The sequence below is a fragment of the Rhinatrema bivittatum genome, unplaced genomic scaffold, assembly GCF_901001135.1.
Source record: "Rhinatrema bivittatum unplaced genomic scaffold, aRhiBiv1.1, whole genome shotgun sequence".
NCBI lineage: Eukaryota > Metazoa > Chordata > Amphibia > Gymnophiona > Rhinatrematidae > Rhinatrema > Rhinatrema bivittatum.
Genome location: NW_021821479.1, coordinates 39,519 through 63,197, shown reverse-complemented (window position 1 = coordinate 63,197; position 23,679 = coordinate 39,519). Strand labels below are relative to the sequence as shown.

Below are 23,679 nucleotides of genomic sequence, written 5' to 3'. Positions count from 1 at the left end.
GAATACTGTGAAAATGGAGAGGGCAGGGCACTGGTGAAAAGACAACTAAATAGGCTTGGGTAAGGAGTGGTATCTTGCGGGAGGTCAAGCTTATACAACTGATAGCTAGGGTGTATTGTACTATTAATTTGTTTAGCCACGGAGACTGGGTAAGTCCATTGAGTCTTACCTGCTGACATCTAATATGTTACTACTTTACACTTAAGGTTACCAGATATTTGGTGGGCAAATGTGGGACGCTTCATTCCATGACGTCAGTAGCAAAAGTGCAGCTTTTAGAGGGTTCAGGTGAGTCTTCCCAGGAAATTTTTAGTAGTCTCAGAATCTGCAGTTTCCAAATAGTTAAGAACATGTGCTTTAAATTCTGTTACCACAAAATATTAAGGAGCCAATACATAGAGCTGGCAAAAGTCTTAGAATGAATTAAGCACCAGGAAAAAAAATAAAATAAAAAAGGCAAATCAAATTCTTGTAGGAGCTATTCAAAACTATTCCCACTCTGCACGCTCTCTGCCCTTGCTCCTGCGTGTGCTCCTCCATCCCTCTTCCACTGAATATAACTCTTGGAGGGGAAAGAGGCAGGAGCCAAACTGCAGAGAAGGATCCCACTGTACCACCCAGCTGCAGCAAGCTTCATTCCCAGGGGAAATGGAAGATGATTCCCTGTGTCCTCACCTCCTGCAGCAACAAGGAGCCTTTCTTTAAGGAGAGAAGGGAAGGAATCCACAGTATCACAGGAAGGGGGGTGACATTCCTGATCCTCTCCTCTTCCCATTTGGGGGTGTGTGTAAGTCAAGGATCCCGCTGCTCTGTACCACTGATTGGCTGATTCTGTCTAGGAGTGGGGAAGAGGATGATCCCCCACCCTTCTCAGTACTGACTGGTTGACGCTTTCTAGAATAGGGAAGGATCACAAGGTGGAAAGACGGAGGAACGCTGACCTCAAATCCAGAAGGTACCTTAGGTTTAGGCTGGTGATGTTTTACAGTTACCTGTGCAGTGTGATGATATGTTACTCCCCTTGCCTGTGTGGTTTGCAAACATTTTTGGAGTAAATTTTCAAAAGCTTAGTTGGGATCTACGTGCTTACCGTGTTTCCCCGAAAATAAGACAGTGTCTTATATTAATTTTTGCTACCAAAGATGCACGAGGCCTTATTTTCAGGGATGTCTTATTTTTCCATGAAGAAGATTCACATATATTGTTGAACAAAAAATGAACATTTATCATATTCTGAATAGTTGTCTGGTTATGCTGGTTTGTGATGACAACTAACTGTGAATCCTGCAGGGTAAAAAAGTCACAGCTGCATGCTCTGGTGTTCTGTGCGACGGGCATGCTCCCAAATAAAAACTTTGCTAGGTCTTACTTTCGGGGGAGGTCTTTATTTAGCAATTCAGCAAAACCTCTACTAGGTCTTATTTTCGGGGGATGTCTTATTTTCGGGGAAACAGGGTAGATAAGGAGTTACATGTATAGACTGGCTGAATGCACCTACGAAAATGTCACATTAAAGCCATTTTGGGACCATTTTATGAATTTAATCATGTACATGTAATTAAAAAAAACCACGTGCAATTGTATAAATTAAGTGGCAGGCCGTTAGTGCGCTTAACATGCTGTTGTGAAACAGTTAAAGTATGTGTGCACATTCAGCCATATAACTGGTTCTTCGGACACCATTTATGCCGGTACCTGGAATTTGAACCTGTGGTTATTTTGTGCAGGCTTCAGAGTGAACACGTCACTTTGCAGTTGGTGCACCAGTGAGAATTTATTCATTCACCCCTTATCTGTGTGATCTAGTGATGTCTAATGCCTTGTTTATGCAAACAATGGTGGCTGGCCAGATATTAAAAGGTGGATAAAAACTATAGGGAGTCACCCTATTTGCTCATCCCTTGGCCATTTATTTTTTTTACCATATGCTTCTTTCTCTTATGTTCTTGCCATTTTTTCTCTTCTTCCCATGTTTTTCATCCTTCCTACCTATCTCTCTGGTTCCCTTTGCTCATTTTTTGTCTGTCTCTATCCCCTTACCAAGCTCTTTATCTTACCAATCTTCCCTAACTCATCTTTTACTTTACTTGTTACCCATCTTCTCTGTCTCTCTCCTTACTCATCTTTTTCTCCTGTATTAATATTTCTTTACCTCTCTGTCCCTTACCCATCACATTCTCTGTTGCCCCTCCCTCTTACCCATCCTGTTCAGGTGGGAAATGAGGGGATGGGGAACCCCAATCCTGCTCCCTCTTCAGCCGAGGGCTGAGAGGATTCCACCAGCTCTGCAGCTCCTCCATCTCTTTGGTTGGTGAGCCCCTACCAGTTCTGATCCTCCTGTTTTTCAGCTGGCGCACTTCCTTCTTAAGCAGACAGAACAGCTGTTTGCCCTCTGGTTGGGCGGGCTGTCCAAAGCTGGAGTCTTGGCAGCAGCCCCTGACAGTGCTTGCATTATAGTAGGGCAGGCTTGCCTACCCTGGCCATTTTAATAGTTGGCATACTGCTATATGGCATTGTGAAATTAGATGCACTGTCAGGTAAACAATTAAAAGTGCTTACTCCACTAAACTGAGCAGTTAGTAAACTTTTTTAGTATTATGTGAGGCTTTTAGAGATGAAAGCAGCAGTTTCTCCTTGGCTGCAGCAGTGAAGATTAAATCTGGGAATGGTTTTTCCTAATCTATCCAGCCACCACTCTGCATTGTACTTTGCCTGTGTAGCTTAGCTTGGTTGTTGGGTTAAACTTTGTTTAAGTTGGTAATGATTTACAGCTTACCTATGTGCTTTGTTGACACCTCAGAGCCTGTAAAACATTGCCATCTCTTGTAACTAATCTGTGGTTGGTTTCAGGAAGGTGAGGGACAGGAGGGCAGAGTCCGCATCAGCAGGAAGAGGTGGAGGAAGAGAAGAAACGGAGCAGGAGGAGAATGCTACACTCTCTCTGTGTTCTCAGACGTTTATCGTGGTCTTGGCCCAGAATGCAGAGCACCACTGCCAGCGGAGTCCTGGCAGATAAAGTGGCCCTGGTCACTGCCTCCACAGATGGGTAATCACAGTACCTTCCTCGGGGCAGGGATAGATTGTGCAGCAATCCATTGGCATGAGGAAATTTGTTTTTTTACAGGACCATGGTGGGGGGAGAAAATGCTTGTTTTCAGCTTATGACCTCAATTTTGGCTAATGTAAGAGAGAAATTCAACTGTCCCCCTCAGTCTGCTCTGAAAGAAAAGGAAAATATCTTTAGGTATACTGGTGAATGCTGAATTTCATGCCTGGAAGCACCAGGAATATCTGTGCCTTGACTTCAACTGGCTTGGAGCTTATCACGTGAGGGTGAGTGAGGCACAAAGTTCAAATTATATCATTTATTTATTTATTTCGGATTTTTATATACCGACATTCTCAATACAAGTATCGAATCAGGTCGGTTTACAAAGAACAAAACTGTCGCAATAAAGGCGTTACATTAAACAGCGTTTCTTAACATATGAGTAACATATAACATATCATATAAAAAAATAAATAATACAAATTAAATATTACATAGACTATAATAATAATAATAATAACTTCATTTACAGGCAAAAAAAAGGGAGAAATGGAGAGAAGTTGATACCAGCTATGCTGCTTAGAACCTGGCTAGTTTAAGTAGGCATTCCTCAGCACAAAGCACTACAAGGCACTTCAGTCCTACCCAGCAGCACCCTTTGCTATTTTCCTGCAGATAAGCAGGCTGAATTAGCCATGCTGTGTGGGAGTGCCCCCTGGTGGCCCGGAGCGGGAACTTCTCATAAAATTGCAGAGCTTTGTTCCTGCACGCCTGTGCTGTGCCTTCCCGTGCACCTTCCTGCATCGCCTCAGTTTCTTTCCTGTGCAGCTACGGTCACGGGTTCTTCTCACTCTTGCTTCTTCACTTCTAATTTTTTTCTCTAATCTTCCCTTAGGTGAATCTCAGATGGCACTTTTCAGTGCCATGATGGCCCTGAAGACACTGGGATTTAAATTTTGCCAATGTGGCAAAATAATATCCATAACTGATGGACATAATTATTGTTATATATGTCTTGGCCCAGAACATGATCAGACATCCTGCCGGGATTGTGGCAGGATGTTGCCGCAGGCTCAACGACAAAGGGCCATGAAGATAGAGCGGCTGCATGTGGAGGAAGGTCCTTTGGGAACGTATGCCCCCAGCCAGCGTTCCACACAATCTTCACCGGGCCAGCAGCCTGATAAATCAGAAAAACAGAAGCGGGCATCTTCTTTGGAGCCAGCCTCCAGTAAGTCGGCTAAAGGTAAAACAGGGTATAAAATATCACTACAGCCTGCTGAAGGCTCTGACATTGCACACCATGCTCATCCGACCGCTCTGTGTCAGCACAAACGCTGACAACAGTCTGGCGTCGGAATGAGGATTTGAGATCGACGCACGATTATTACTGATGCAGACTAGTTGTTGAGCTGCGTTGACTGACGCATTTGAAAAAGCTAGTGCGATGCATCTTATGTCTGCGCATGCCATGTGTCGACTGATGCAACTGCATCCAACGCACTTATTGAAACCTATAAAACCTAATGGAGCATCAACGCACCCAACGTACAAACATCATACATCGGAGGGTACCAACAGGGAGCTGCCTATTGTCTATTTCCGACATAGAAGGTTCTGGTACCTCTGAGGAAGATACCCCACGGATTTCGAGACACTCTTCTTCCTCAACTTTGGAAAACCGTTCTACCGGTAGAAGACCACGGGCCAGAGAGCAATCAAAAACACCCGAACGAGACTGGGAATGCTTTGTAGAATGGGTTGGGAAATCAACTCCCCTCTTTAAAAAGTCATGAAGCTTCTCCACTAACCAAAAAGAGGAATATATCTACTGCGCAAGGTTTACAGACTGCGGCCTCTCAATCCTTGTCACAAATTACAAGCATCCTCCAAACCTTTTTTGACACATTGATCTCCACCCAAGTGGCACAAGCCCCCTGTAGCCCATCAGCTGGAGAGTCTGAGTATTCAGTCGCCTCTTTCCCCCCCCCCCCCCCACAGTTGCTGTCGGGGTGAAGAGCCATTCCTAGAAGAAATTCAACCAGATCCTGACCGTGATAAAGAACTAGTATATTCTTCTCCAACATCTCCTGGTTCTTCAACAGGTAAGCCATTGGATCCTCCGGAGGAACCACCAGAACCATCATCATCTCCAGAGGATCTTACATACTCAAAATTTATAGAGAAACTGGGCACAGTCCTGAACCTGGAGACTAAAAAATTCCCAGATCTTAGAGCAGAAAAGCATGGGCTACTTAAAATATTTGATGTCCCTGCGGAGCCAGCTGCTTTACCTTTGCACGCTGTTTTAGATAATGTGATGGATAGGGCTTGGGAGACACCATTTACAGTCACCCCAATTTCTAGACAGACAGACACCTGAAATTCAGGATGCAAAAATCAAAATACTACGGTCCAGTACAACTTCCGCATGCATCTATTGTCATGGAATCTGCGATGAAGAAAGCCATAAAGACCAGGCTCTATTCAAACACTCCTCTAGGAAAGGATAGTCGATATTTGGATAATTTTGCAAAGAAGGTATTCCAAGGTGCAATGCTTAACACTAAATTTCCAATAGCACCAATTCTATATAACACAATATTTATACAAATGCCTTCAGAACCTAAGGAGCAATGGAGAACAAGTTGCCGGTGAAACGACCGACATGGAAGAGAGATTGCGACACCTACTGCACACAATTTACGAAGCGTTTGACAGTCAGCAGCAGCTATAGTGGCTAAACGGATCGTCTGGCTCCAAACTAGCGCAATTCACGTGGACATATATGACAAATTGGCAGACCTGCCATGTAAAGGGGATAGCCTTATTGGTGAAAAGCTTTGGGAGACAGTGTCTCAGCTCAGTGAACAAAGTGTGACAGATCATCCCTCACAACACGTACTGACCAGGCTGTGACATTATTATCCAACCTATTGGAAGCCTTTTTACCCCCAGGTGTAACTACAGTCCCTTTTGTTCATACAGATCTATGCCATATCAGCAGAGATCACAACAGCAGCAAAGCCAGTCCTGAGAGCAAGGCCGCTCCCAGCGAATGCCCAAGCCTCAGCAGACGACTTTTCAAAAACCACAGCAGTCTTTTTGAATCTGAGCAAGCCACAGCTACAAATGCCTGTGGGTGAATGTTTTATTTCCTTTATTCATCAAAGGGAGAGGGTTACATCGGATTAGGTCCTCAACATCTCAAAAATGGTTACTGTCTCAATTTTCGTTCTGCCCCTGCTTTACCGCATCTTGCTCCAGTTTCGCAGAGAACGGCAGGTATTCCTCTACTCTTACAGGAAGTTCAAACACTACTACATCAGTGGTCGATTCAAGCGCTGCCACGCCGTCTGCAGTGCCAGGGATTTTATTCCCAATACTTCCTCATTCCCAAGAAAAGTGGGGGTCTGCATCCAATTTTGGACCTCTGAGCCCTGAACTGATTCATTCATCGGGAAAAGTTCAAGATGACTTCCCTGAAAACCATTTTACCTTTGCTACAACCCAAAGACTGGATGTGCTGTTTAGATCTGAAGGATGCCTACATCATATACCGATGCACCCCTCTTCCTGGCGCTAGCTTTGTTTTCAAGTCAGCACCCATCGCTACCAATACAAGGTCCTGCCATTTGGCCTATCTTCGGCACCAAGGATATTCACAAAATGTCTGGCAGTAGCTGTGGCCCACCTTCGCAAAGAAGGGATAAATCTTTTTCCTTACCTAGACGATTGGCTACTTGTTGCTTCAAATATGCAACAAATCTATGTCCACCAAATTTGAATAATAACTTGTCTGGAAAACTTGGGCTTCATCATAAATTACGAAAAATTGCATCTCGAACCCTCTCAGACTCTGCAGTTTATATGTGCAATAATAAACATGCTTCTGCAAGGCTTTCTTTCCAGAGGACAGGATTCAAACCTTTCGGAATTTAGCTTCAACTTTAAAGCACCTTCTACATCCCACGGCTCGTCAAGTTTGCACCATCTTGGGTCATATGACAGCGGCAATGTACGTGATCCCTCACACACACTTTCATATGCGCTGCTTACAGTGGGGCCTCAAATCCCAGTGGTCTCAACACGCTCAGCCCATGTCGACACCACTAACATTAACTCAACTTATGTTACGGGAGAAAGATTGGTGGCTGACTTCAGAAGTCCTCCAGTCGGGAGCACCCTTCCGGCTCCCCACACATCAGCTAGTTCTAACAATGCTTCCACAAAGGGGTGGAGAGCACATGACTTATATTTCAAAAGCAAGGACTTTGGTCACCTGCCAAAAGACAGTTCCAGATCAACCTACTAGAGCTACAAGCCATACATTATGCCAGCTACACCTTCTCAGCCCTTCTTCAGCACAAGTCAGTCATGGTATACACAGACAATCAAGTGGCTATGTTCTACATAAACACGGAAGGTGGATCAGGTTCCAAGATACTATGCAGGGAGTTGGTACTGATGTTAGAATGGGCACTATCCCATTCAATACAGCTCCAAGTGAACACAGACGCCGACGGACTCAGAGGATCTTTCACCCCCACAAGTGGGAACTGAACCAGGATGTGGCGTCTTCCATATTCCAAAGTTGGGGAACACCCACCACAGACCTCTTCGCCACAGAGTATAACACAAAGCTACCGGAGTTCTACTCTCTGTATCCAAACAATCGAAGACTGGCTCAGGATACTTTTCTACTCAAGTGGACAGGGAAACTTCTATACGCGTTCCCTTCAGTCCCTCTCAATTCTCGGGTGTTCCAGAAATCTCATCCTCATAGCACCAGCGTGGCCCAGACAGCCCTGGTTCGCCTACCTTCTCCATCTTTCCATACAATGGCTGATCCTTCTTACAAATGGACCAGATCTCCTAACGCAGGAGGAGACACTCATGCATCCCATGCAAAACTCCCTACTTTTGATGGCATGGAGATTGAAAGGGAAGTACTGAGCTATCTTCCCATCTCAGTGGAAATTCAGGACATTCTTATCTCCTCAAGAAGGCCATTTATGTGGAAAAATTATGCAGCCAAATGGCATAGATACCGCTGTTGAGGTATGTCTGTGGAAATCAACCCTTTCCATTCTTCACCAGTGCAATTATTAAAATATCTACATTCTTATACATATCTGAGTTAGCGATATCTTCAATCAGAGTACTTCTCAGTGCTATAGCGGCATATCAGCCTTCTGTTCAAGGGGCTTCCATATCCATGCATCCCCTAGTCTCTTGTTTCATGAGGGGTACTTTACGGCTTTAGCCAACAATCTCACAGCCTGCAATACCTTGGGACTTAAACATTGTTTGGGAAGCGCTAATGCTCTCCATTTGAGCCAATGCAGTCATCTTCTTTAAAGTTTCTTATGTGGAAAGTTTTGTTTATAGTAGCTATAACCTTGGCAAGGTGGGTGAGCGAGTTGCAAGCATTGGTTCACTATTCTCCGTACCTCCAGTTCTTCCATGCAAAGTCACCCATCCTGCCTTCTTATCAAAGGTAGTTTCGGTTTTTCATTTGAATCAAACTATAACGTTTCCAATTTTCTTCCTTAAACCACATTCATCTAGATGAGAAGCTTTATTGCACACTTTAGATTGTAAAAAAGCGTTAGCCTACTACAAGAAAAGAACTAGCACATCAAAAAGATACTCCTAGCTCTTTCTTTTCTTCAGCCCAAATGTTCCTGGATTATCAATAACTAAACGGATGCTAGCAAACTAGCTGACTCAATGCATCTACTTCAGCAATTCTACAAGACCCAAACGTTTAACATGGGGTCAAGGCACATTAATTGAGGGCTATGTCTGCTTCAGTCTCCCATCTTCAACAAGTGCCTATTCAGAACTCGCAAAGTGGCAGCGTGGTCTTCGCTGCATACCTTAACCTCTCATTACTGCCTCCAACACCTTGCTGAATCTGATGCGGCCATGGGGCAGGAGATATTGCATCATGCCACTAATTCTTAAGACTGTCCACCCTTTTACAGGGATACGCTGCACAGATGTTCTTTCACATTCTAGATACTAAAAGCATTACAGGCTACAAATCCTGTGCTTAATCTCCCTAGCTAAGGCCTCCCAGATAGCATGGCTAATTCAGCCTGCTTGTCTGCAGGGGGGGGGAGGGGCAAGTTTGTTTTGACTCTGGAACGGGGCCGGGCGCTCGCCCCCTGCTGTGCTTAAATGACCACTCAAAACGTATCTTGGGTAAAACTGGCTGCAGCTTTTATTTAACCATATATATATATATATAACAGCACACAATATGTCATAACAACCACCACCCCGGGCCAATACATCGGTATATATATATCTATCGCCATGAATTAGCCATGTGTCCCCACCCTCCTCCCTGGACAGTCTAAACCTTTCTGCCTGCCGCCTTCTTCTTGCTCTTGCTGCTTATATGCTTTCTAACAAACTGAGGAGATGCAGGCAGGCATGCGGGGAAGGCACCGTGCAGGAACAAAGCTCTGCACGTTCTATGAGAAATTCCTGCTCTGGGCCGCCAGGGGTCGCTTCCAAACAGCACGGCTAATTCATTCTGCTAGCTACGGAAAACACCGTTTACAGTAAGAAAACGTGCTTTTCTGTAACTGAGATCCCCCATCAACACACCTCAGTTTTGTCCTGCAGCGTCACCTGCTACTTCCATTACTGAGGCCCAGGCACACACAGCTCTCTGCCTGTGCACCTCAGTCCTGACCTGCAGCACCCCATTCTGTGTCAGTATTAAGAGTTCCTGGTACAGGGTCTGCCAATGCAACTCAAAGCTGCTCTGCAGCATTCCACATCATTCCAGTACTGAGAACATGCTGGCCGTGGTTCCTTTATGTCTAATTCTGCAGGATTGGGTTTGCCATTGCACGTCGACTGGCCCAGGATGGGGCCAAAGTAGTGCTGAGCAGCCGAAAGCAGGAGAATGTGGACAAGGCCCTGGCGCAGCTTAGAGAAGAGAATCTTATGGTCTCAGGCACCATCTGTCATGTGGGCAAGGAACAAGACCGAGAGAGACTGATATTAAAGGTGAGAGTCTTAACAGCGGCCTTGGAGAAACCATCACCTATCAAACCCATACCCACTCCTTCATCATTCGAACCCTGCCCTGTCTTAGAGGCCCCCTTCTCTGTACACATACAATCAGCACATGCAATAGGCCCTAAATGTACTCTGACACTTTCCCTCCTGTCGCCCACACATACGCACGTACTTTCATGACTGGAGGGCAATTCAGTTTCGTTGTTTTCAATATTAGTTTTCTCCATCTTCCCTCTCTCATGTAATGGCTTTCCTGACTGGCTACTGCATTTGTGTTTTTAGGCAGTAGAGCAGTATGGTGGAATTGATATTCTAGTCTCCAATGCTGCAGTCAATCCCTTTTTTGGAAACATTCAGATTCAACGGAAGAGGTCTGGGACAAGGTAATAATTTCTCCCCTAACTAACTTATTTATTTTATTTAGCAAATCTTATATCCTGTAATTCTACTCAAATACATTGTGCTTACAATAATACAAAGTACAATATAAAACTAAAGTATATATAAAATACTTAGATAAAATAAAATCAGAACTCATGTAGTAAAAGCTTGGTAAAATTAAAAAAAAAAAAGCCTTCAGCATCTTTCTAAATTTTAAATAATCTGACAAACTGCAAATCTCCAATGGGCTAGAATTCCATAATTCCAGGCCAATTACAGATAGAGCCTTAACTTCCACCTGACCACAGATACAGATGGAACAATAAAAAAACATTGTGAAGCAAAATGTAAAGGTCAAGCAGGCAGGTAACAAGTTAATTTGTCCCGCAAACAGAATCTAAAGGTAATGATTTATGAATCAATGTTAACAACTGAAATCGAATCTTCTGTGCAACTGGTAGCCAATGTAGCTCTTTTAAATGAGGGGTAATACTATGTACTGCAAGCCAAACACCATTCAAACTGCAGCATTTTGATCCAGCAGCAAGACATGCAAGAAGTATTTTGGCAAACGCATATATAGAGAGTTGCACTACTCTCTGTTAGTTAAAACCATAGCTTGAACCACTAAACAAATCAAAAGGAGAGAGATTTATCAGTGGCCCAAGTAAACATAATTTAAAAAATGCAGACCTGGCTACCGTTTTTTACTTGAGCAGTTAATTTATAATCCAATAGCAACCTTGAGTTCTGTGCCTCGGTACCAAATTGTAAAGGAGAATCACCTAGCAACTGTGGTGCCGAAGCCAGAGGCAAAGATCCTAACCATAACATGGATAGTGCTCACTCGTCCCTTTTCCAGCTTCCCTTAAATCACAGCAGCTTTCTTTCACGATCAGAGTATTAGTCTCAACCACTACGGGCCATATTTATACAAAAGACTTTTTCTGTTTACTGAGTTTGAGGGTTGTGGGAAGTGGGAGGTTGAGTTGCTGGTCTGAGGGGTTGTGGGAGGGCAAGGATGAGTTGCTGGATTTGTGGTGATGTGGGAGATAAGATGTTGAGGTGCTACAGGAGAGGGAGGGGAGGGCAGCAGGTTTGTTCTGTTTTAGAGTTGCTTCTTCTGACCTGTACTTTCAGATACTCGATGTGAATGTGAAGGCCACTTTCTTGCTGGTGAAGAAGGTGGTGCCGCACATGGAGAAACGAGGGTAAGGGGGAGATTGCAGCAAATGCAGAGGCAAAGGGGTGTGTGGAGTTGTCACTTGGTAGAGGGCAGGGCACCCTGGAATCTCATTGCCTAAGGTAACTATCTTATGTCAGTACAACTGCAGAGTTGTGGGATGGTGGTGGTAACATATCTGATAGAGTAACATGATCGTGGAAGGGAAAGGAGGAGTACTGGGAAGGACAGACAGGGCAGGAAGAGAGAACGGGTGTGGAGTGAGTATAAAATATAGGAAATACATGAAAAGAAATTAAATGGTGAATAGAGAGAAAGAGAGATCATAGTTTTCTGGAGAGGAGCTCCATGCCCTTGCCCACTTGGACTTTTTGAGATGTTCCACCCCTTCTAAGGTGGGTGGTAGATGTCTTCTCTGTGTCCCCAGCAAACTCCTAATAGTGTCTGCACACTCTTTGGGGCCTATGCAATAACATTCACGCTAATAAAGTTTTACCATGCAACTCGGTAACATTTTTACATAAATGTTAAAAAGGCCCTTAATTACACTGTGCAACAATACTTCACCACGAGCATGGTAAAACTTGTCCATGGCCTCAGGACTAATGCTGCTGATAGCACAAAATTCAGTGGCCACTTTAGCGGAGGCTCGAAATCCCCTCTCCCTCCCCCCCCCCTTTCAATTTGGCCTGGTTAGCTTGGGAATTCCCTGTCTGCCTCCATCCCCACTAATCTAGCAAACAAACTGGTGCCCCCTTCCTCCAACTGCTCCCAATACTATCCCCCATCAGTGCATATCAGAAAACACCCTAGAAGCCCCCTCTGGAATCAGTCTGGAGGGGGCGTCTAGGGTGAGTTCTTCTGTCCACACTGTAGTTTCTGGCGCGTGACAATGGTGAAGCCCCACAGTGGCATTTTCCGGCGGCTGCAGTGTGGACAGAAGGGCTCTGATGTCCCTTCTGCTTCTGAAGATCCTGCCCCTGTTTCCAGAGTGGGTCAGAGGTTTCGGAGGGTGGTTTGGGAAAGCAGGGGAGTTCATGTATGTGCTGAGGGGTGGGGGAGTTTCTTGATATGCACCAGAGAGTTGCCTGGAGGGCGAGATGCTTCTGATAACATTGGGGAAGGAGGGATGCCTCTTGGCAACAGGGGAAGGGGGTTAGTGGGGGAAAATGTGTCTCAGGCATGGGGTTTCATTCTGTGCTGGGGAAGGGAACTATTATTTTGTGCACCTGGTTTGGTGGGAGAGAGAATTCCCCAAACTAACTGGCCCAGTGAAAATGTTGAAGCAGCCATTAAATTATTGTGGGAAATAGTGGGAGAGAGACTGCATAGTGCATACCACACTCTTTCCCATGGGCTTGTCAAAGTTTTATTTGATTTTGAAGCTCCCTCATTAACATGCAGGTAATTGTTAGCGCTTACATGTTAAAGTGATGGGGGACCATCTAAACATGCACAAGAAAGGAGCAATAATTAAACTGATCACATTAGTGCAAACTCTGCCCACAAGGTTTGCCCTAATAAAGCAAAAAAAAAACCCCCAAAAACATGCAGAGTGTTCTGTTTTGATTACTGACCCTGGAAAAAGTACTCCCAGAAAGCTGTGCCCATTTTTTTTTCTGCTGGCACATGTTTACGGCCAGAACAAGGTGCGTAGTTTAAAAAATTCCAAAGCTACGCATGCTTCCTCACCCCCGGGAATACCTCTGCTATTTGTTGATATGGGTACGCTTGTTGCGAAACACGTGCAAAAAGGCCTTAAGGGCACATTTTTAAAGCATCGCGTGTGCAAAAATGATCATATACACATGTAAGGAGCTGCTGCGCATGTATTCCGTATTTTATAAAAGCTGCAAGTAGGGCGAGTATATGCACATTCATTAAAAAAAAAAAAAAGGAGCAGTCTAGGAGCATTCTTGGGCAGGGCCAACGTGCGCACGTAATTTGCTATTTTAAAAGCACATACCTTTTCCAGCTTATGTATTTGTAACAACTGCTAATTATCTGGTGTTATAATAAAAGTGTTTATTGTGTAGATCTGACTAGGGGGCAGGTCTGGTTAAACTGGACGGAGTTTAGGCTGAAGAACCAGGAGGGTTTCAATGGCCTGGAGAAGGACTGGGCAAGTTAATTCTGTTATAAAATTGGCCAAGTTACACATGCAAATCATGACTTGCGCGAGTAGGTTCTTGTTTACTTTCACAAGCAAATTATATGAGCGTATATGTTTAAAAATAGGTGATTAAAGTACATGCATTGAAAGCATTGACATACGTGGTTTCAATGCATTGTGTATTTGCACACAGGCCTACATACATGTACATGTTATGTAACAAACATACACATATTTTATATTCCATCTCATCCTGCTACACCAGTCCAGCCCTGACAAGTGGTTTATTTCCCCCTGGCAGCAGAAGGAGGCAAACCCTGTTTTCCTCTGTGATATCACAGCCACTACTTAGGAGGTGCTGCTAGTAGCAGGAATCCAGTATTTTCTGCTCCAGCAGATGGTAGGCCTGGGATGGTGCAGCAAGTCGATGATGGATCTATGATCAGACCTCAGGGCCAGGCCACTGGTTTTCCATTAGCAATGCAAGCCCATTGACCAGCTCCCAGCCCCTCTGGGAGTGTTGGGATGAGCTTGATCTGGGAGCAGAGGAAAAAAACTGAAAGCAAGAAAAAGCCAAGGTCTCCGCAACCCAACTTGGATAAGTTACTTTTCCCTCTCTGCTGCTGAGAGGAATTTTGCCTGCTCCCGAGCCCTTCTTTCTATCTCTCTTTGTCTCTTAGTCGGGCCATGCCAACACCCTCTCCTCTTTCTTGTGGGCTACTGTTTAAATAAAAAAAAAGTAACAAATGAGGAGAAACTCTGCAGGCTGCTAGAGTAGCAGTTTGTCAGTGCAAGGAGGCTGTTGGCAGTAATGGCCCAAGGGGGATTTTTTCCATTTCCTCCATCAGGCCTGTGCTTCTCCAGGTCGAGGGTAGAGCCTTGTGGGGTTCTCGTTAAGTTGGAAGTCTTCGCCAGCTCTCTCTCTTTCAGTTCCAGCCAAGGTGTGGCCTGCTATTGAGGCTCTGGGGCCCCTCGTGGGAGCACCCCTGGAATGTTAAGGAGAACGACGATGCAGATAGTTCCGCATTTGTGGAGGAGGTGCTTCCTGTTCCTGAGGAAATTCATTCATCTTTTTCACCTGGGCAAGATGGGCTATCTAATTGATCAGGTGGTTCCTTGGCTCTGCCTGGAGGAATCCAAGCCTCAGGATGCTCTGGTGTGGATTCAGTTAAAGGAAGCAGAAGACAACTGTTGCTTTCCTGCTACACCCGGAGGTCAAGGAGATGTTGTTGGCTGAATATGAATCCCTAGAGTCTCTCTGCGGGGGATTAATCTCCTGCAATCTGCTCCCACTGGCTTCGATGTAGAAGTTTTTCTAGGTGCTGATCATGGCTGTGACCAGGCATACCACTATTTTTGTGGAGGGAAATGTGTCTTCAAGGATCCACAGGATAGGAAGATGGAGCTGCCTCTGTTTATCTTGTCTGTTACAGCAGTTCAGATATCAGTCTGTTCAACCCTGGTGGTCTGGGCCCTCCTGAGATGGATTCAACAGCTTCCAGAGAGTGAAGAGGTGGCCAGGATAGAATCCACAGCAGCCTTTCTGGCATTCATGCTGAATGATTTGTGGCGTTCCTCTCAGTCAGTGGTGCGCCAATTCGTGGCTGCATAATTGGGCTGCTGGTTCTTGGTCCAAGATGCATCTGGGGACGTTACCCTTTAAGGGCAGGCCGCTGTTTGGGGAGGATCTGGACCAACTGGTGAAAAATCAAGGAGATAAGTCCCAGCACTTCCTGGAGGACAAGGGCTCATTTTATAGGGCAAAAGTCAGAGGCAATTTTGTGCCCCCAGGCAATACCAGCTGGGTAGGCAGTTTTTTATGCCTCTTCCACTACTTTCTCCAGTTTAAGAGGTCGGGATCAGTCATTTCATGGAGTCAGAAGGCAGAGGGCTGATTCCAGTTCAGCGGGGGCTGGTAGGTGGTCCTCCTGAGGTCCCATGGGTTTACTCTCTCCTGACTCGCGTAGGGGGTCGTCTGCAGAAGTTCTTCAGGGAGTGGACCCACATAACGTCTAACCAGTTGGTGTTGGAGATGGTTTGATCAGCTTACGCTCTTGACCTGTATTGCCCCATATAAGATGTCTTTATGGTTTCTACCTGTTCCACTCTGGCCAAGCAACAGGCTGTTTGCGAAACTTTGCTGAAACTGCAGCTCTTGCGGGTAGTGGTGTCTGTGCCTGCATTGGAGCAGAGATGCAGTGTTATTCCATTTGTTTCATAGTACCTAAGAAAGGCAGTTCATTCATCCCATCCTGGATCTCAAAAGTGTGAACCGCAACCTGCGGGTACCACGTTTCATATGGAGACACTACTGTCTGTGGTTGCCGCAGTTCACCAAGGGGAGTAATTGTGTTTGTTGGACCTGACATAAGCTTACCTCCCTATTCTCATTTGGGACAGGGATCAAAAGTAGCTACGGTTTTTATGTGCTACATGAGCACTTCCAGTTCTAAGCATTATTGTTCGGTCTGGTGACCGCACCACACATGTTTACCAAGGTGATGGTCATCGTGACAGTGGCCCTCCAGCAGGAGGGAATTACGGTTCACCCAAATATCAACGATTGGTTAATTCGGGTGCCGTATCACAAGGAGATGGAGCGTGCGACTGGTTAAGTGGTTAGGCTTGGGCTAGGTAATCAATTTTGCCAAAAGTACCCTACAGCCCACGCAATCCTTGGAGTATCTGACGATGAGGTTCAACACATGGGTGGGACAAGTGTTTCTCAGTTAGGTCCAAGTTTTTTTGGACTTTCTGGTCCCATCTGCATGGGATTAGCTGTAGGTGTTCAGTCTTATAGCCGCAACCTTGGATTTGGTGCCATGGGCCAAAGCTCACATGCGTTCCCTCCAGGCATCACTCCCAGTACCAGAATTATGGGGGTTCAACAGTTTCTGAGTCCGTTGGCGTGCCAGCCACTTTGCTAGTGGATCGTCCCCTCAAACTTGTTGAGGGGCATCAGCCTAGTCAATCCATCCTGGGTTTTGGTCACGACAGATATGAGCCTCTCAGCTTGGGGGGCTCATTGTCAGAATCAAGTGGCCCAGGGGAATTGGTCTCTGTATGGGGCCTCGTGGTCCATAAACTGGCTGGAAACTAGGGCTATTTGCCTGGCGCTTCTCTAGTTCCTCCCACTGATTCAGGGAAGGGCCCGTTGGGTTTTCTCAGACAACGCCACAGTGATGGCATATGTGAATCAACAGGGAGGAATCAGGACTTGTGGGGTTTCAGCAGAGACGTTGTTCCTGTTCCAAGGGCAGAAAAGAATCTCCGGCTACTTTCAACAGCGCTCATCACTGGCCAGGACAATGTGCAGACAGACTTCCTCAGTCAAAATCTGCCAGAACCCAGAGAATATGATAAGGGGAATGGAACAGCTCCCCTATGAGGACTAAAGAGGTTAGGACTTTTCAGCTTGGAGAAGAGATGGCTGAGGGGGGGATATGATAGAGATGTTTAAAATCATGAGAGGTCTAGAACGGGTAGATGTGAATCTGTTATTTACTCTTTCGGATAGTAGAAAGACTAGGGGCACTCCATGAAGTTAGCATGGGGCACATTTAAAACTAATCGGAGACATTTTTTTTTACTCAACGCACAATTAAACTTTGGAATTTGTTGCCAGAGGATGTGGTTAGTGCAGTTAGTAGCCTTGTTTAAAAAAGGATTGGATAAGTTCTTGGAGGAGAAGTCCATTACTTGCTATTAAGTTCACTTAGAGAATAGCCACTGCCATTAGCAATGGTAACATGGAATAGACTTAGTTTTTGGGTACTTGCCAGGTTCTTATGGCCTGGATTGGCCACTGTTGGAAACAGGATGCTGGGCTTGATGGACCCTTGGTCTGACCCAGTATGGCATGTTCTTATGTTCTTATGTTCTTAATAGGAGCTAAGCTCCGAAACCTTTCGCAGGATTTGTTGCAAGTAGGGTTGTCCCCAGATGGATTTGATGATGACCCAGTGGAATGCGGACCATTTCTTCAGCCTCCGAAGAGAGCAGGGGTTGCTAGGGATTGACACCCTAGTGCATCCCTGGTTGGAGGGGGAGCTCCTGTACGTCTTTCCTCTGGGGGCACTCATAGGCAGACTGATAATAATACATAGAGCTGGAGAGCAGTTGAATCATTTTGGTGGCGCCAGACTGGCCACACAGACCTTGGTATGCCGATCTTCTCTGGCTCCAGGTGAACCGGCCTTTATGCCTCCCAAAGGCATGTGGGGGCTCAGGGGGCCCATGGTCATGTAGGATCCGGCTCCATTCTGTCTCACGGCATGGCTCTTGAGCGGAGACAGCTCCGTAAGAAAAGATATTCTTTAACGGTAATTGCTACGCTGTTGAAATCTTGGAAATGGTCCACTTTCTTGGTTTATATTTGAGTTTGATGTCTATTTGAACAGTTCTACAAGTTCAGGTTGGTATTTTCCTGGTGGACTGATATTCCCTATATTTTGGCCTTTCTTCAGGGCGATCTGGATGAAGGGCTGGCCCTGAATTCCTTAAAGGTGCATTTGGCAACTTTTCTTGCTACCAGAGGCCCATAGCAGGTGTCTCTATGATGACTCACCCTGATGTGTCCCGGTTCTTGAGGGTTGTGAAAAGGTTGTGGCCACCCTTCCCGCCCATTGTTCCCTCATGGGACCTCAGTCTGGTGCTAAGAGCTCTTATGGGGACCCCTTTTGATCCCTTAAAACAGAGTTCTTTGAAGATTGTCACTGAAGACAGTCTTTCTGGTGTGGCAGGTCTTGGAGCTTCAAGCCTTATTTTGCCGGGATCCCTTTCTAGTGATTTCAGTGGAGGTGGAGGTCTTTTGACCTGTGCCATCCTTTCTTCCAAAGGTGAATTCTGCCTTTTATATCAACCAGCTGATTTCCCTTCTCTCGGGAAGATTGTGGATCCAATTATCAATCCTTCAGATGTTTGGATGTGTGGGAGATTATTTTACGGTACTTGGAAATCCCTAATGAGTTCCGCAAGTCGAATTGATTATTTGTCCTTTTTGGGGGTCTGCAGAAAGGAGATGCAGACTCACTATTGTGGCTTGCTGAATAAAACAGATGATTGAATTGGCTTATTTTCTCAAGGACAAAAGCCTCCGCAGTTGGTGCATGCCCACTTCACCAGGGCACAATCAACATCTTGGGTGAAGATGCATGCATTTGCACTGGCCGGTATTCCCTGAATACTTTTGTGAAGCATGATGTATTGGATGTGATAGCGCTGGAGGAAACAGCTTACGATGTGGGGGTTCTTCATGCAGCCCTTGCTTCTTCCTGCCTGGGTAGATGAAGCTTGAGGAAAACGGTGTTCTCTGCCTCCTTCTGCCTCCTTCTGCTGGTAGGGGGAAATAATCCACTTATCAGGGCTGGGCCCGGCGTAACAGGACTGATGGAAAGGAAATTAACAGGTAAGAAAATGTCTCCATATGCATGTACATGAAATGCGCATGTTATAAAATGCTATAGTAAAATTGTGCGTGCCCATATATATGTGTATATGTGTGTATGCATATGCACATGATTCAAAATTATCCTCTCAAGGTGCAACTCTGAACTTTATTGCACAGACCCCTTTGTGTTTTCCTCATGCTTCTCGTTGATTGCAGGGGTGGATCAATTGTCATTGTGTCATCATTAGCTGCGTACACCCCTTTCCCGGTAAGTCCAGTTTATTTATCCTTTATCTATTACCCTTCCAACAGGCTGTACTGTATAGGGGTGCAGGCTGGTTGGGGGGGGGGGGGGATAATAGGCCAGCGGATCCACTTGTGGCTGTAGAACACCCTCCGCACGGGCTCCTTCTCAGCCTGCATGAGGTTCTTCTAACCAATGGAAGGGAGTGAACTTTTAGAAACTCTGATTTTCAAAGTAATTTACATGTGTTTATGGTTGTGGCACTGACAGCCGTGGCGGTCCCTCCACAGCAGCTAGAATAGATGTGAATCACCTTTTAGAGTGTAGGTGTTGCATTCCTTTACAGAATTTTTTCCACCATTCCTTTTTTGTTCTTTTATACATATAAATTGAGGCTGTAAGAGCCCTCCTGGGTGGAACTGGCTCTATCTGTATCCCTATGAATGTCAGGTCCTGGGATCTGAAAACAGACCAAAGGAAGTGCTGTTGGAGGGGTAGAAGCTGCATGGACTGCAGAGCTAAGCTAAAGGCTTCTGAAACTGTCTCCTCCTGCCTCATCTGAAAAGAGGAAGCACCAACACTTTATTTTATTTATTTATTTATCGAGTTTTATATACCGTCATTCGGTTTTACTATCATAACTGTTTACAAGTTTCGATCGGGGGGAGATAATTAAATGGGAAGTACAAGGGTCGTAGTCATGGACAGGTGCAGAGTGAGGTAACATGGGTAGCAGTGGTTTGCGGTTGGTAGTATTAAGTGTTCGGGTAGTTGTGTTGTCTGGTTGATATAGATGTGTTTGTGCCTGTTTAGGAGATCTGTTGTGAGGGGTCGTTGGGTTGATCATGGGTGTCATATGCTTTGATGAACAGCCAGGTTTTTAGATCTTTCTTGAATGATTTTAAGTTGGATTGCATCCTTAGTTCCATTGGAAATGTGTTCCATATTTTGGGGGCTGGCGATGGAGAAAGCTCTTTCTCGGGTTGTTGTGAGTTGTGCTGTACAGACAGAGGGAGTTTCAGGAGTCCTTTGTTGTTTGATCGTAGGTTTTGTTGAGGATTTTGTGGGCTAATGTTTAAGGCTGACCAGTTTGATTGCTCTTTATGTAATAGTTTGTAGGTGAGGATCAGTGTCTTGTATTCAATTCGTAATTTTATTGGCAGCCAGTATAGGGATATGAGGATAGGTGTTATATGTTCTTGTTTTTTTGCGGCTGTATTTTGTAGGATTTGGAGTGGTCTGATATTGGAGAATGGTAGTCCAAGGAGTAGGGAGTTACAGTAGTCGATGTTGGAAAAGATGAGTAGTTGAAGTACGGTTCTTGACAGCAGGAGGGGAGATGTATTTATTTATTTAAATGCATTTTGACTAGAGGCAGCAGAGAGAATAGAATAATAGCATAGCGTTTAGAGAAGCAGGCTGAGAATTTGGGAAATCGGGATTCAAATCCTGCTTTTCTCACTGACGCTCCTTATGACCTTGGGCAAGTCACTCCATTCTACTTTGCTTCAGATACCAACTTAAGTTGTGAGTTCTGTGGCAGGGACTTGCCTAATGTACCTAACTAAATCCAAATTTTGGGGTGGGAGTGATAAACAGATCAAGCCAACAATAACATTTTAAATCATCCGGACTTGGGGGGGCAGTGAGAGCTATATTGGGCCAGCGAAACACCAGGAGGAGTGGCCTGGTAGTTAGAGCAGCAGACTGAGAGCCAGGGTTCACATCTGCATCTCCCACTGATGCTTCTTGGGGCAATGGAGGGGAAGTCACGTTGCCTTCCATTGCCCCAGGTACCAACTTAAACTGTAAGCCTTCTCTGAGGCACAGACCTGCCTTCTGTACCTGTTGCTGAGTTGTAATGTGCCTTGAGCACAGGTTTGGAAATGTGATCTTAATGTTTTGTTTCTGTCTGTCATCTCTTCTCTCTTTTTGCTTCTTTTCCCTTCTTTTTGCTTTGTTTTTGTCCCTCCCATCTCCTCTGTTCCTTCTGTTCTCTATCATCCCCACCTCACTGTCTCCCTTCCTTTGAATTTTCCAGTCTCTCGGACCCTATAGTGTGAGTAAGACAGCCCTTCTTGGCCTGACCAAAGTTTTGGCTCCCGAGCTGGCTTCCAAGAATATCCGGTTAAACTGCCTGGCACCTGGTCTCATCAAGACCAAATTCAGCTCTGCCGTGAGTACTATTGTAATGACTTTTTCTCAGCTTTGGAGGGAAGTGGGTGTATGGGGGTGTCTCCCTCTAAACACAGATGTCTTTCTGTCTTCCAGCTATGGCAGAACCAAAGCATGGCGAAGCAGTTTTTGTCAGTCCTAGGTGCACATAGGTATGCATCTGCAACGTGACTTACTGTATGTTCTTGTAGAGCATGTCCATCATGTTTCAGTATTATGAGAGCAGAAGGGGATGTTACCATAACTTTCATTTGACTAGGGGGGCTGATAATCAAGTCAGCCTCACGGCTGCAGCCACTCCTGGAACAAAATGAGATGTGCCCTTTCCCAGAAGTACTAACATCTATACATTCAGAGTTGGTTAAGTGGAAGGAATTCCAGAGTTCATCAATTCCAACCATCTTCTAGTTACCTAAGAACTCTTTCTTTAAGTGGCGTTCTATTGGAAGGTGAAAGGAGTTTTCCTTCCCATCTGAAAATATGGGAGGAGTAGTCTAGTGCTTAGAGCAGCAGGCTGTGAACCAGGCAAGTCAGGGTAAAAATCCCACTACTGTCCTTTGTGACCTTACCCTTCATTATCTGAGGTATAATTAGATTGCAAGCCCTCTGGGGTCAGGGAAATACCTACAGTACCTGAATGTAATCTACTTTGAAGTGGCTGAAAGGTGGAGTTTAAATTAAATAAATAAAAAAAATTCCCTGTACGTACCCATATCAGGATGGATGGCCACCATCAGGACCTGCCAACCTCCTGGGAGGAAATCTCCAAGAAAATTAGCTATTCCTTTTTTTTTTTTTTTTTTTAATCCTAGTTTCCAGACTCCTGGGTTTTGCCTCCCTTCCAGCAGATGGAGACAGAGAAAGTTTTGCTGACTGTGCCACCTGCAGTCCCTCTGTATTTCTCTGTCTCTGGAACCAGTCCTTTCGAGGTCGAAAGCTGAACAGAGATGGCTCTGGCCAGGGTGGTGGTGGAGCCAAGTCCGCCCACTGAAGCGAGGCCGGTCCACTCCTCAGTTCTGGTCATAGGGGGTTGTTTGACTCTCTTATTTTATTTTATTTTTTTTTTTACGAGGAATGGGCCAAGATCACTTCGGACCAGTGGGTCTTAAGCGTGATAAGGCAAGGTTGAGACCTGTGAGGGAGCATGCCTGGCAGGCTCTTTTGCTCTGCTTTCCAAACCATTGCACACATTGTTACCGGACAAGTTGCCCACCAGGCAAACTGTCATTACACGACTTGACGCAGAATCCTTGGAACAGGTCAGCTTTTGAAGAGACCTTCACTCGTCACAACCCTAATTAAAAGTGTCTCTAACCATACTATGCCTCCAACGGTCATCATCATTTTCTGCATACTCCCAGCTCTGGAATGTTCTTCCTCATGATATCCAAAGTGTAGCATGCTCTGAAGGCATGAGAAGGTTATGTGCCCAGACTACCCCACAATGCACCACACAGTTGCCTAATTCCAAAACCAGCTTGCCTGTGGTTTCCTTCCATTCTTCACCTTGTTTTGGATGGTTGGTTTTAATTGGTCATTTGTTCTAAAGCATCCCAGACCAGAATGCCTTATAAGTACAGAACTGTTGCAGAAGGGAGATTTTGTTAAATGTATAGTCCGTAAATCAATCAGAATTTGCTAACATTTTTACAACAGCTTGACGTAGGTAGCTAAAAGAAACTTTTTTTTTGTGCTTTTGCCTGAATTTTGGCAATAGTAAGAGCCAACAGTCTGACAGTGTAAGCGCAGGTAGCAGGACTGCAGCAGTGATCACCCCTGTATTGTCATTATTTTACTCAGAATTGGAGAAGCAGAGGACTGTGCCGGAGTCGTCTCTTTCCTCTGTTCACCAGATGCTGCGTACATCAGTGGAGAGACGGTGGTGGTTGCAGGAGGGTCCCAGTCCCGTCTCTGAAGAAGGTCATAAACTTGAAAAGGAGAGAGAGAGAGGTTTTCTTTTAAAACCTCTGAGTGAAAATGTTACCATGTGTGGAAACCATTCTGTGGTCACCAGATTGTATCTGTGTCCCTGCTGTGACCTGCCTGGCTCCTTCACGATTGAGAAGGGTCAGCTTAGTGAATAAAGGATAGTATGATTGCCAGA

General features: G+C 45.3%; 1 protein-coding gene across 1 annotated transcript; it reads left to right on the top strand.

The window, feature by feature from the left end:
• The first annotated feature begins 206 nt into the window (after positions 1-206).
• LOC115082685 (dehydrogenase/reductase SDR family member 4-like) lies at positions 207-23,679 on the top strand. Its single transcript, XM_029586878.1, is given in 10 exon segments — positions 207-288; positions 2,851-3,046; positions 9,901-10,078; positions 10,373-10,442; positions 10,445-10,473; positions 11,612-11,682; positions 19,373-19,424; positions 21,442-21,576; positions 21,672-21,727; positions 23,376-23,679. Coding segments are annotated over 9 exon segments (825 nt in total). The 5' UTR covers positions 207-288; positions 2,851-2,927; the 3' UTR covers positions 23,491-23,679.